Raw genomic sequence first — 15045 nt, 5'->3', positions numbered from 1 at the left:
TTAATATCCTTTTCAAGCTCTTATCAAAACTCATTTTGTTTACGTTTTCTGGCACTTTTTTAGCATTCAACTCAATCATGAGTTATTTCAATTCTTTTTCAATACTTCGAACATGATAATAATAATTTTGATTCCCAATGAATGACTTGGACGTTTAATTGTTTTCTTACTTCTCACAACTCACTAGTAAATGAACTTGATTTACCTTCAATCGTTAATATCACGAGTGATGTAATTTTCATTGATTATTGATTTAAATTGAAAGGTTAATCTCAGTGTATTGATTTGGTTGATAGTAACTATTTTTCGATATAACAATGAATTAAAATTTCTAATTAACTAAGATTTTCTAACATTTTACAAGAAATAATTGAAAATAGTACAGTAATAAATTGTTTAACATACCCGAATATAAACAGAAGTTCTGAAAAGTTTTTCGAACTGAGGTGACGGAAAAAGACTCTCTTCGAGTCTCGAATAGCCGAAGTATAAGTTTTCAAGAACTTCGTTGAAAAGTCACTCGATATAATTGTTGAGAATAATATTGTAAAAGTTAATCACGAGAACTAATTTAATAGCAGCTAAGTTGACTTGATTCCCATTAGGATCAACAGTCATAATTTTAGTTTCTTAATCAATTGAAAATATCGATTGGCAATCAAAAAGTTTTATATTGTTTCATAATTAATTTTTGATTTTCAGTCATCAATTTTGGTTGAGGTTAATGGTTCAGATTCAATCGATAGTTGCAGGATGAGAAAATTATTTTCACCATGATTGGCTTCATTTCTCTCGGTATTGTTGATAAATTTGCAAATTTTCAGATATTTTTGGTTTATGACTTTTATCATATTCTTTACATAATGATCTTCAATAGCAAAGTAGACTAGTTAAAAATCACAATTATTTAGTATTTAAATTTAATCAAAAGCTCATTTACCATTGATTTTCCACAAAGAGCCGATTTTCATGAAGTTCTTGATTTAGAATCAATTTTCATGTAAAAATCTCCAGAGACAATATCTCTTCAATGGTAAATGATTTTTCGATTAAATTTAAATTAAATTTGAACTTGATCGTTTTAATTGTTCAAATTTTTCCAATAGTAGCTCAGATATCCAATGAATATTTTGATTTAATTATAATCTTCGAAAGCTCGCTATCTAGGACCATCGAATTTCATCTTGTCAAAGCTGGTTTTTAGTTTTCTACGTTAATTGAGGTCATTTTTCGCGATTTTTCGGCCAATTTTCAATTATTCTAGATGATTTCGGTCATTTAAACAATATTGTGAAACAAAAAGATTTTATTTGACAAATCTAACTAATAAGGACCAATTAAGAATTAAATTAAAAAACAAAATTTCGGATTTTTGCGCATGAACAGTGGAAATTTAATGGACTTTCTTAAATTTATCTTTTGTGACCTTACCTGAGGTCACAGAAAAGTGTCCATAGTCTCATTAGATAGCTGAATAGCTGTACATTAATTTCGTGAAATAAAATTATTAAAAAAATTATTCCCTCCCAATTGACGCCATTATAAATTTTATATATCTAAGCCTATGGATATACAATTTACAACTTTTTTTTGAGGGCTATTCAGTTTTGCGGGTAGGACTTTTTTAATAAAAATGTGACCCTAATCAAATTTATTTTTCTAATTGTTTGATGATTTACCTTTAATTTGATGTGCTTTAAAAATCTGTACTATCAGTAAATGTGATGATATTAGCGATCAAAGCTAGTCCGGTTTTTTAGTGATCACACCTTAATTTAATTGTAATTAAACTGATCATCATAAAATGATCATTTATATATCATGTTAAAGCTTATAATCTAACCTCTCTAATGATACTAAATTTATTAATCAAAAATTTAAAGTTTTCCAACAATCAAGCGAAATGTAAGCTCGAAAAAATTGTCAATGTGAGAGTGTCACATTGACCTTTCTACTTAGAAGAGTCAACTTTAGATTCCCTCTCTAAGGTTTACTTGCACTTGCCATTTAGAGGTTAACGTTAAAGGATAATCTATCTAGTAGATTCTATCAGTTATACTAAATTGTTTTCTTTGTAAATTGATTTGATTTGCCTTAAACTGAGGAGTAACTAATTATGATATTTTCATTGATTATTGATTTAAATAAGAAACAATATCTCAGTGTATTGATTTAGTAAATGATTAATATTAAATATATTAATTAATCAATATTACGGAGAAATTTATAAAAATTCTAAGTTTAATATCGACATGGTATCATGGACCTTTTGGCTCTTCACCTCCACCAGTATCTCCCTCATCTCCATCTTCATCTTCATCTCCATCTTCATGTTTAACTTAATCACAATTAGTAAATTGTAAAAATATATAAAGTGTTGAATGGACTTAATCACAAAGTTGATCACCAAGTTAATCACCATGTTAATCATTAAGTTGGTCATTGGGTTGATCATCATCTTAATCATGATTACTAAGTCAAATTAAAACTTAATTATTTAATTAACAATTAGATTAATTGTTAGTCGAAGTGTTAACTTCAAATTATGTTGAATTTTTTTTCTCTGGTTGCTAAGGGGGAAAGGGAAAAAAAGAAGCTCCTCCTTTAACCAAAACATCTTAAACCTTACCTAATTCTCTGTTCATCTCTCCAAACTCGGTCCAAGGCTTGACCATAGTAGGATTCGTATGAATATCAACAATGCTCATTAGATTTCGATAGAAACTGGCCAATAGAAAAAAATTCGATATATTTCATTGGTCAATTCTAATATTTGTTCTGTTTAAATTTGAATACATGAGTAAATATAATCCAACACATTCTAATCCGAACTGAAAATCGAAAAAGTTTAAGAAAACGATTGACACAAATATGCACATGGATCGAAAACGAATTTATAAACAAATTTTTCGACCATTAGATTGACTCTCTAGTGTACTTACAATTATCGAGAAATGATTACATATCAAAATAGTTTCATTCAAATATAATCCAATCTTACGATATGATAATCGATCCAAAATTTCGAGCCTCTAAATAAAAACTTTGGTTGATAAGAAATGATCATCGAGTACGAAGAGAGATTTAACCTTAATTACCTTTAACATTAACGAAATGTCATTAGTTTTACATTTGGATAATGAGTAAATCATCAAATGAGTTCTGTTTCCCTGTGAATGAAAAAGAAGAAGATTATATTTTTATTACACATTATATTAGAATATTGTACAATAGAAAGATGGTACAAACTGCTCGAGAAATATACGAAGAAAAGTAACAAAAAAGTGCGATGGTCAAGGAAGTTAAGATACTCGCTAATCGAAAAAAGATATTTATCCAAATGTTGTCGAAATTATGTTGTGAACCATAATAAGTGATCAAAACGATGATAAATGTTATGAAAGAATAAGCGTACAAAATAATCCACCTTGTCTGACGATTGTATGAATCTATCCAATTATTGAGCTTTTGTAATTCAGATAGAAATGATAAGTGACGAGATGAGAATTTCAGTTGATTGATATTCATGGTATTGAATGAAGATAATTGACAATAGGTGAAAGAAACTGCCATAGCCCAATAGAGTAGAACCCAAACAGCACTGAAGATGCTGAAATGTAATAAATAGAAAAGAGGACAAGTGAAAAGCAATTGAAAAATTAACGCCTGAAAATCGGTAAAAAATGAAATCGCGATTAGAAGATGAGCGAAGGTGACTAAAAATAAAGTGGCGTAACTACTCAAATCATAAAACCTTATTTGATAGATATAAAAGTTCGAAGTAACGATTCATAATAACTCGAGAGGTAAAAACTTTTCTAGAAGTTCTAATACTCTCGACGTAGACTTCAATTTCTTGAGTGAAACTATTGCCCACAAAGTTGTTCAGCCAAATATTGAAAGAATTTAAGACAATAGAAAGATAAGAACCACAGTAACAAAAATAGTTCAGGAACTTGCGATCGTTGGTTTGGGCGAAACCGTCACCAAGAATGAATACTAGCAACTGATTGTTCGTAAGTCCAAGGATCAACCACCGAAGGGCGAAAATATTATTAGCAACAAATAGAAAGTAGCACATGAAACGTTGAAATTTATTTGTCGTTGATTTTTTTATAATGAATTTCGATTTTTCGATCGATTCAAGTCTCAAGAACGCAGCAATTAAATCTTCTGCTAATAGGTTCGAGAAAATTTTATCAATAAGATTGGTCGTTTGAATATAAAAGTGGACCAATAGATTTTCAAGCGCCGATTAATATTCATCATGTTTACCGTCTCTGATAAATTTTCCGAATTTACCTCGATTATGATGAGTTATAATGATGATCATAGCCATTTAGGTTGTAAATGAATCAAATGAATTGTATATAAATTGTTTTCTAAATTGATTTGATTTGCTTTAAATTGTAGAAAACACTAATAATGATTTTCATTGATTATTGATTCAAATCAGAAACAATATCTAAGTATTGATTTAGTAAACATTATTAATTACTAATCGAAATGGGTAAATGATTTAGTTTGATTTACAAATCAACCGATCGATGAAGCTTTTCTCAGTCCATCTCTTCTTCTCGAGCAATGGCTTGACCATCGTTGGATTCTAATAAATATCATCAATAAAATTCCATTTTCTAAAAGATTTTAATTATCGATTGTCAATTAGGAAGTTTTGTTTCGTTTCATAATTTTCCTAATATTCGATTTTCTAAACCATTAGTTTAGTAATTTGGACGATGAAGCTAAAAAACGAGGCAAAGTCTAGTACCAGTTCGAAAATTGCTCAAAACCCTTCTTCATAATTCGATATTAATGAGTTCGTATGTTCTATAAAAATTGAGCGAGATAATAGTAAAGTTTGCTTTTATTCATACATAAACCGATAATTCAATGTGGTAATTAATCGATCTTAAATTTATGACTTTAGATAATGATTAAGGTTTAATCAATAGCTAAAGGAAAAGAAAATTATCTTCATCACAATATTGACTTTCTTCATCCCATTATGGTTGATCAATTTGCAGGTTTTTGGTGATTTTAAGTTTATCATATTCTTGATAATAAATATCAATAGTCTATTAGAATATATCAAAACTCGATGTTATGACATTTCTAATAGATCATCACTTTGATTGGATTCGATTTTTGATGCTACAATTTCTTAGAATCGGACAGAACGAAATTTTGTAATTTGATATATTTTATTGGTCAATTCTATTATTTGTTCTGTTTAAATTCGAATACATGAGTAAATATAATCCAACACATTCCAATAACAACTGAAAATCGAGAAGAAAAAGAGTTTCAAAAGAAATAGTTCGACAATTAGATTGACATATTATTACGTATGTACTCAAGTACTTACAATAATCGAGAAATAATTACATATCAAAACTGTTTCATTAAAATACAAGCCAATCTTACGATATGAGAATCGATCCAAAACTTCGAGTCTCTAAATAAAAACTTTGGTTAATCAGAAATGATAATCAAAATAAGAAGAGAGATTTACCTTTAACATTAACGAAATGTCATTGGTTTTATTTTTCGATAATGAGTAAATCATCAAATAGATTCTGTTTCCCTGTGAATGAAAAACCCAAGATTAATTTTACTATTAATTTTAGAATAGTGGTGCTAACTTTTTGAGAAATAGTCGAAAGAAAGTAACAAAATGTTGCGATGGCCAATGAAGTTAAGGTGCTCGATATGCGGAAAAGGATATTAAGCCAAATGTTTTCGAAATTGTGTTGTGAACTATAATAAGAGACTAAAACGATGATAAAGGTTAAATAAGAATAACTGAACAAAACAATCCACTTTATCTGATGATTAAATGTATCCATCCAATTGTTGAGCTTTTGAAATTCAGAGAAATGATAATTGACGATATGAAGATTCCAATTGATTCATATTCATGACAATATATGAAGATAATTGACAATAGGCAAATGAAACTGCCATTAATCCGTAGAGTAGAACCCCAAAACCACTGAAGATGGTTAAATGTATGAAATAGTAAAATATACAAATGAAAAATAATTGCAAGAGAAAAGCCTGAAAATCGGTAAAAAATGAAATCGCTATTAGAAAATGAGCAAAGGGGATTAAAAGCGAGGTAAAGTAACTAATCATGACATAGAATCTTATTTGATAGATATAAAAAGTTCGAAGTAGCCATTCATAATAATTCGAGAAGTGGAATACTTTTCTAGAAGTTCTAATACTCTCGACGTAGACTTCAATCACTTGAGTGAAATTAATGTCCACAAAATTATTCAGCCAAATATTGCATGAATTCAAAACAATAGGAAGATAAGAAGCAAAAAAAGCAAAGTAATTTAGAAATTTTCGTTCACTGAATTGGGTGAAAACGTCGCCAAGAATGAATCGTAAAGATTCATTGTTCGTAAGTCCGAGAACCAGCCATCGAATGGCGAAAATATTATTAACAATCAGTAGAAAGTAGCACATGAAACGTTGAAATTTATTTGTCGTTGATTTTTTTATAATGAATTTCGATCTTTCGATTGATTCAAGTCTCATGAAAGAAGCGATTAAATCTTGAGGCTCGTGATTCTTATTCAATATATTCCAGGAGATTTCATCAACTATTTTAATCACTTTAATATAAAAAAAGATTAGTAAATTTTTCAGACGCCGATTGATATTCATCGTGTTGACTGTCTCAGGTAATCTATCAGATTAGCTCAACCATGATAAGTTATTATCATCACTTAGATTGTAAATGAATTAAATGAATCGTAGACTAAATTGTTTTTTATGTAAATTGATTTGATTTGTAAAAGTAGTGTGTAGGGCTAACTAATGATGATATTTGTATTGATTGATTCAAATCAGAAAAAATATCAGTGTATTGATTGAGTAAATGATTACTAATCAACATTATACAAGAGTTAATAAAGAGAATCAATTTTAGAAAATCAATTTCAACTAGTTAATTACACAACCTTTTAAAATGAACATATACAATAATTTAACTGGAAAAATAGAATCATTTTTTTCGTCAATTGTCATATTCTGTTGATTGTTGTTGTATTTACAGCTTCTTTATTTCTTAATCATCCATCCGATTGGACAATTAAGGTACCACTTTGATAACCTTTGACTTTTGATGGAAAGCAAATGTAACACCGCTGTCCCAGGCCGATTTAAGCATTTGATCGGGAATATTTTTCTTTTCATAACAATGATGCCAATCTTTAAGGTCACCATTACAATCAGCATCTTCGGGAGGTAATTTAATTTGAACACCATTGACACACCTTTTACAATGGAGCTTCGAATGAGTGTGACTGGGATGACCTTTTTCCAGTCTAAACAGCTCTTTAAGCTCTGATAGACTAAAATGACGAGCGACATCTTCTTCACTTCGATTCGATGAATTTGTTGTAGAGATTTTCTTGTAAAGATGAAAAGCCACAACAAACGATGAGTTCGATTTTCGAAGGTAAATATTTCGAAAGTAAATCAGAGGTACGTCTAATCATACACTTTTGTACAATCGAAATTAGTTCTTCCAATCTCTCTTTACCCAGTTCATTATCTTTATCTGAAGCTGCGGCATCACGGCCACGAAGAATTGGATTCTCGTATTTCTTTTTGAAGTCTTGAGCTGTTCCAAGAATACCTTGATTGACGAAATGAACCAAACTGAAATATTCCAATAGATCGTTTTGAATCGGTGTACCCGACAGGAGGACACGTCTTTTAGAGTTTAAAGCGTTCAAGGCAGTATAAGTCTCTTCGTTACTTCCAGTACAAAGTATTAATTGTTAGGTAACATAAAATATTGAAAGAGATTTGAATAATAAAATTAAAAAATTTAATAATATTATACAATACATACATACATGTATATAAATATATAATTAATACAATTTACGAGAAAACTCGATCATTTTTTTATTATTTGATTAACTAATCACCACTTAATTTCACGCACTACCCACTGTAGTAATAAAAGTTATCTATCTATGGAGTATTATGTCAACAGAGAAAGTTTAGTATTGAGGCCAAAGTTAAGGCGAGTATGAATTGTTAACATTATTTACAATGTATGTGAATTAAAATGTTGATGAATAGAGTAAAGTTAAAATTGTGGCGAACGAGAAATGAATAATCAAATTATGTTGAAAAAACAAAAATCCAATAGACGATCAACAATATTCGATAAAATTTATTGTTCACCTCCACCACAATTGACAGAGGTTTTCTTTTGATTTGATTGTTAAATTAATAGTTTATGTTATTATAATCAATTTAAGACCCTTTGATTCAAAATCGGACAAGAAACGAAAAAATTTTCACCAGATTGAATTTCACGAAGAGTCTATGGACAATGACGGGTTTTGGCCTGGTACCCAGAGATTTTATGTATTCTATTGATCAATTCTATTATTTATTCTGCCCAAATTCGAATACATGAGTAAATATAATCCAACACATTCTAATCCGAACTGAAAATCGAGAAAAGAAGTAAAAAATTTCAAAAACAAATCTATGTAGTTCGACCATTAGATTGACCTTCTAGGCTACTTACAATAATCGAGGAATGGTTACATATCAAAGTGGTTTCATTTAAATACAAGCCAATCTTACGATATGAGAATCGATCCAAAACTTCGAGTCTCTAAATAAAAACTTTGGTTAATCAGAAATGATCATCGAGTACGAAGAGAGATTTAACCTTAATTACCTTTAACATTAACGAAATGTCATTGGTTTTACATTTGGATAATGAGTAAATCATCAAATAAGTTCTGTATCCCTGTGAATAAAAAAAGAAAGATTATATTTTGAAAATACAATATACATGTACATGTAGTAGAATAACTAGTAGATATTATGAGATAGAAAAATGGTACAAACTGCTCGAGAAATAGAGGAAGAAACGTAACAAAATATCGTGATGGCCACTAAAGCAAAGATACTCGATGCTTGAAAAAGGACATTCAACCAAATGTTTTCGAAGTCGTATTGTGAACCATAATAAGCGACGAAAACCATGATAGATGTTATGCAAGAATAAGCGAATAAGATAAGCAGCCTCAACTGATGATTGTATAAATCTACCCAATTATTGAACATTTGTAATTCAGAGAGGAATGAAATTTGACGAGATGAGGATTTCAATTGATTCAAATTAATTATATTGCATGAAGATAAGTGATAATAGGTAAATGAAACTGTCATTGTGCAGCAGAGTACAAGCCAGAAAACGCTGAAGCCACAAAAATGTATGAAATAGTAAAATGTACAAATGAAAAATAATTGCAAAAGAAAAGTCTGAAAATCAGTAAAAAATGAAATCGCTATCAGAAAATGAGCAAACACGAAAAAATATAGGGCAGAGTAACTAATCAGGACATAGAACTTTATTTGATAGATATAAGAAGTTCGAAGTAGCCATTCATAATAATTCGAGAAGTGGAATACTTTTCTAGAAGTTCTAATACTCTCGACGTAGTCTTCGATGACTTGAGTATAATTATTGTCCACAAAGTTATTGAACCAAATATTGAAAGAATTCAAAACAATAAAAAGACAAGAACCAAAATAACACAAATAGTTCAGGAACTTGCGATCGTTGGTTTGAGCGAAAACGTCGCCAAGAATGAATAGTAAGAATTCATTGTTTGTAATTCCAAGAATCAACCACCGAATGGCAAAAATATTATTAACAATCAGTAGAAAGTAGCACATGAAACGTTGAAATTTATTTGTCGTTGATTTTTTTATAATGAATTTCGATCTTTCGATTGATTTAAGTCTCATGAAAGAAGCGATTAAATCTTGAGGCTCGTGATTTTTGGTTAAAATATTTGAGAAAATTTTATTCCTAATTTTGTTAATTTGAGGATAAAAAAAGGTTAATAGATTTTTCAAGAGTCGATTAATATTCATCATGTTGACTCAGATAATCATTCAGATTAGCTCAATCATGATAAGTTGTTATCATCACTCACAATTAAATGAATTAAATGAATCGTAGACTAAATTGTTTTCTATGTAAATTGATTTGATTTTTCTGCAATTGAGGAATAACTAATGATGATATTTGTATTGATTATGAATCAAATCAAAAAATATCAATGTATTGATTGGGTGAATGATTACTAATCAACATTTTCTAGTAAATGGGTAGATGATTTAATTTGATTTATAAACATTATACAAGAGTTAATAAAGAGAATCAATTTTAGAAAATTAATTTCAACTAGTTAATTACACAACCTTTTAAAATGAACATATAATTTAACTGGAAAAATAGAATCATTTTTTTTGTCAATTGTCAAATTCTGTTGATTGTTGTTGTATTTACAGCTTCTTTATTTCTTAATCACCCATCCGATTGGACAATTAAGGTACCACTTTGATAACCTTTGACTTTTGATGGAAAGCAAATGTAACTCCGCTGTCCCAGGCCGATTTAAGCATTTGATCGGGAATATTTTTCTTTTCATAACAATGATGCCAATCTTTAAGGTCACCATTGCAATCAGCATCTTCGGGAGGTAATTTAATTTGAACACCATTGACACACCTTTTACAATGGAGCTTCGAATGAGTGTGACTGGGATGACCTTTTTCCAGTCTAAACAGTTCTTTAAGCTCTGATAGACTAAAATGACGAGCGACATCTTCTTCATTGTCGACAACGCAAGAACTCAAAGCTTTTTTATGAGTTTGACGTTGGAATATTTTCTCCTCGATACTTCCAGTACAAAGTAAACGATAAATGAAACAAGTTTTTCTCTGTCCATCTCTCCAAACTCGAGCCATTGCTTGACCATCGTTGGCTGGATTCCAATCAGGATCAAACATCACCAATCGATTGGCACCAATTAAATTCAATCCACAACCTCCCGCTTTACTACTTAACATGAATATAAATTCTGATCCATTGGGATCGTTGAATCTTTCGACAACTTTGGCTCGTTTCTTGATTGACATGGTTCCATCAAGACGAACATATTGATAACCCCTATGGCGACAAAGTTTCTCGAAAAGGTCCATTGTTTGTGTATAATTGGAAACAAGAACAACTTTATCGTCAGTAGTTGATTTGATTAAAGCTAATAGATGATCAACAACTCGAAGTTTACCCGAAAGTTCAACTCGAACACCTCGAGCAGAAGAATTTGATAATTCTTCTGGGAAATATTTTCGAAGGTTAGAGAAACCGGGATCTTTGTTAATTGTATCGAGAATAAGCTCAGGATGATTACACAATTTCTTGAGAAAAGTGATTGCTTTGAGAGAGGAATTGGCACCTCCTTTACCTTCCATGTTGGTGATGTTTGAGACAGCTTTCGATTCGATGAATTTGTTGTAGAGATTTTCTTGTAGAGATGAAAAGCCACAACAAACGATGAGTTCGATTTTCGAAGGTAAATATTTCGAAAGTAAATCAGAGGTACGTCTAATCATACATTTTTGTACAATCGAAATTAGTTCTTCCAATCTCTCTTTACCCAGTTCATTATCTTTGTCTGAAGCTGCGGCATCACGGCCACGAAGAATTGGATTCTCGTATTTCTTTTTGAAGTCTTGAGCTGTTCCAAGAATACCTTGATTGACGAAATGAACCAAACTGAAATATTCCAATAGATCGTTTTGAATCGGTGTACCCGACAGGAGGACACGTCTTTTAGAGTTTAAAGCGTTCAAGGCAGTATAAGTTTGATTTTCCATGTTTTTCAATCGATGACCTTCATCGCAAATGGTCAAACCCACTTCACCAAGGTAAAGAACATCAGTATGAAGACGAAAAGTTTCATAAGAAATTATCAAAACTGGAATCACACAACGTCGACCACTTGGATTGATGAACATTCGCAAATTTCTGTCAACATCTTCTTTAGAACCGTTATCAACAGCGTAAGCGTTTAACCGTCCATTCAACCATTTGTTTATCTCGTTGTACCAATTACGTACCAAACTACTTGGACAAACTATCATAGCGTTTTTGATTATTGGTTCAGCCTTTGGTCCTTGTCGTAAAGAGTCCACATCAATGTGATACATTGTAGAGTTTTACCCAAACCCATTTCATCGGCCATGATACAACCGTTGCTTCCTTCAATTTGCTTTCCAGTGACACAGTCATACATAAAAGCAACACCCTCACGTTGATGAGGTCTAGATGGGATTAGAAAGACAAGAGATGGAACACAAAACAATTAGAAAATGAATGATTGGACAATCGATGTGGAGAGAAAATGATTAAATACCTTAAAATCCTTCCGAGAACCGGGTCAACCACAACGTGGACTTCGATATCTTCAGGCTTCATCTTGAGTTTATCATGTTCACTATATTCTGGTGGTGAATAGAGAATCAGAGCATTGTCGGCAAAAGGGTCGTGTAAAGGTCTTCTACCACCATTTCTCCGAATACCAAGTGATTTACTCAAAGAACTTCCAAGATAACCTTTGATGGGAACTTTGAATGGTTGTGACAATATTTGGGAGATCAAATCTTCGTGTTTAATGTTTTCTTTACCAGGATCATTTTCAGAAGCATCTTTTTTAGCAGAATTGCTTCCACGACTATTACGTTTATTGGGTCGATCATCAAAATCACCACTGCGACGCTTAATCACCTGACTTGGAGCTGTTTTTCTCAACATTATAAAAGCTTAAACAAAAAAAAACACTTTTCTCTCAAACAAAAGAGCAAGAGAGAAAACAGAAGTTACAGTCAGAAGATATTCTCAATTCACTTGACACAAATGATAGAAACATTAATAGATGATAAAATTGATAGAAAAACAATTAAAAGTAAATGTGAATCAAGCAAATAAGAATTAGAAATACAATTGTAATTAAATTAAATAAAGAAATTGACAGAATTGAAAAGCCGCCAAAATAACAAGAACCAGATGAGAAACTAAACATTTGGGCTCATGATGAAATAGAATTTGGGTTTACCGCTTTTTGTTTTGTTCTTTCGTTGCCTTGGTAACATGGGAAGTAGATGGCGAAAGTGTTTCCTTGTATTCGCTGATTGTTTGTGTTGAATTCACTTTTTGGTTGATTGAAATTAATTCAATTTCTGGTTAATTGTTTATCTCTTTTTTTTGTGTTCTAATTTAATTTAGTTCATCTTAATCTCTTGTTTACAATCATGGGTCATTCTAATATCTGGTGGTCTCACCCTCGTAAATTTGGACCTGGATCAAGGTGCTGCCGGGTTTGCTCTAATCATCATGGTCTCATCCGTAAATATGGATTAAACCTTTGCCGTAGATGTTTCCGACAATATGCCAATCAAATTGGATTCAAAAAACTCGATTGATTCTATTTAACAACCTAATATGTTTCAATTATGTAAAATTGTGATCGGTTTGTTTGGATAGTAAATTAAAATCTTCACACCGTGAAACAGATATTCCAATCACTTGCAATTATTTTTTCTCTTCCTCAAGTGTCGTGTCAACTCGTGTTATCTATTCAGTTAAGCTTGATATTAAATTCTATTATCATGATGAATTAGTTTACAGTCAAGGAAATTCTTTAATACAATCTAAGTTATGCTCTCGAAATTTTATCGAAAACGCGAGCTTGAGATTCTCACTTAACGAATATCAAACAATCCAAGTTAATGTTTACTTAGCGTAACCATTTTGTTAGAAAAGCGCGTGGATTGTTTTGATTAGCCGATTAGTTAAATTTGAGAGTTAAATTTACTCAGTAGATTGTCTATTCGTCAAAGGGTAGTTTAAATCTAATCACTTGCAAAACATTTAAACAAATGAATCATATTTTACATGATGACCGTAAGTATATGAGAGGATGATAAATATGTCGATATTAGATTAGGTTTAATTTATGTCAACTTCCAAATACAAAAGATTAAAGCAAGTGTCCCACCAAAATTTGTAATTTGTCCGTTGATTAGAGCCTGAGATTAAGATGGTTGAAATCATGGGCTGCATTCATTGATGGTATATAAACAATTGTGGAACCACTTAGATATCATTTAAAACTTCTGGAACTGTTTCCTGGCACCAGGAGCTTTTGATACCTTCAGTACATTAAATTTAACTGTTTTCGCTAATGGTCGACATTCACCAACAGTTACAATATCTCCTAAAGCTACGTCTCTGTAATATATAAGAAAAAGGAAAGAAAATTATTAATCAATGGTGAAAACAAAATTTGGTTAAGTTGACAAAGTTGAAGAAGGGTATAAAAGTAGTCAGATAATCTTAATAGAAGTCTCAACACAACGTTTCAGAAGACCGTCGTGAAAAATTTTCATCATTTTCTTTTCACCAGAAAAGATCAATAAGAAAAAAGAAAGGAAAATAAATGCTTACCTGAAACAAGGTGAAAGATGAACTGAGATGTTCTTATGACGTTTTTCAAAACGATTATATTTCTTCACATAATGAAGGTAATCTCTCCTGATAACGATGGTCCTTTGCATTTTCATTTTAATTACCACTCCTCTTAAAATTCTACCTCTGATAGCAACATTTCCAGTGAATGGACATTTCTTGTCAATGTAGGTACCTTCTTTAGCCTGGAATGAGAAGCAATGAAAAGAAAATTCGAAAATAAGCACCAAACAAATAACATGATAATTGAGAGAAAAAAAGTGAATAATCAAAAATACTAATCACCTCTGTTGGGGCTTTGAATCCAAGACCAACTTCTCGAATATACCGGAGGGTTTGCTTTTTTTTCTTTTGCTTGGCAAGACCAGGCTTTCGGTTGAGGAAGATGGTTGGTTGTTTCTGAAAAGCTCTTTCAGTCTAAACAAGAGGAAAAAAAGAAAAGAACAAGACAAATTTTTCCACAATTAATTCAAAGGTCAATCAAAGAACAATTAAATTAACTTACCTGGTCAGCCATGATTAATAGAGAATCAAAATAATTAACCTAATAAACAAAATTTAATTGTAACCAAAAAATTCAATCACAAATTCACAAACAGAAGGAAACGGAAGACGAATGTGTTTTTCTCCAAGCCACCTGGTGGTAAGAAGAACAGTTGACCGAAAAGGCGCGA

General features: G+C 31.0%; 2 protein-coding genes across 2 annotated transcripts; both read right to left on the bottom strand.

Annotated features, from left to right (window-relative positions):
- Window positions 1-10152: 10152 nt before the first annotated feature.
- Window positions 10153-12909, bottom strand: LOC128386402 (DNA repair and recombination protein RAD54-like). The gene is given in 3 exon segments (XM_053345434.1): window positions 10153-12032; window positions 12035-12168; window positions 12261-12909. Coding segments are annotated over 3 exon segments (2178 nt in total). The 5' UTR covers window positions 12659-12909; the 3' UTR covers window positions 10153-10386.
- A 926-nt stretch (window positions 12910-13835) lies between these two features.
- On the bottom strand, window positions 13836-15035 carry LOC128386407 (40S ribosomal protein S11-like). The gene is made up of 4 exons (XM_053345440.1): window positions 14877-15035; window positions 14657-14788; window positions 14351-14556; window positions 13836-14134 (listed from the first exon to the last, which is right to left on the bottom strand). Exons 1-4 carry the CDS (start codon window positions 14886-14888, stop codon window positions 14011-14013), a joined length of 474 nt encoding a protein of 157 aa, XP_053201415.1. The 5' UTR covers window positions 14889-15035; the 3' UTR covers window positions 13836-14010.
- Window positions 15036-15045: the final 10 nt, after the last annotated feature.

This window comes from Panonychus citri, unplaced genomic scaffold, assembly GCF_014898815.1.
Source record: "Panonychus citri isolate SS breed McGregor unplaced genomic scaffold, ASM1489881v1 Contig00068, whole genome shotgun sequence".
NCBI lineage: Eukaryota > Metazoa > Arthropoda > Arachnida > Trombidiformes > Tetranychidae > Panonychus > Panonychus citri.
Note: the sequence above shows the minus strand (reverse complement) of the source record. Positions and strands in the feature narration are given on the sequence as shown.

Excerpts from the sequence above, each read along its gene's own strand:
- LOC128386407 (XM_053345440.1), bottom strand. Across the intron at positions 14,557-14,656 it reads GATTCAAAGCCCCAACAGAG|GCTAAAGAAGGTACCTACAT; the intron begins GTGATTAGTATT and ends TTCTCATTCCAG. Across the intron at positions 14,135-14,350 it reads CATCTTTCACCTTGTTTCAG|AGACGTAGCTTTAGGAGATA; the intron begins GTAAGCATTTAT and ends TATATATTACAG.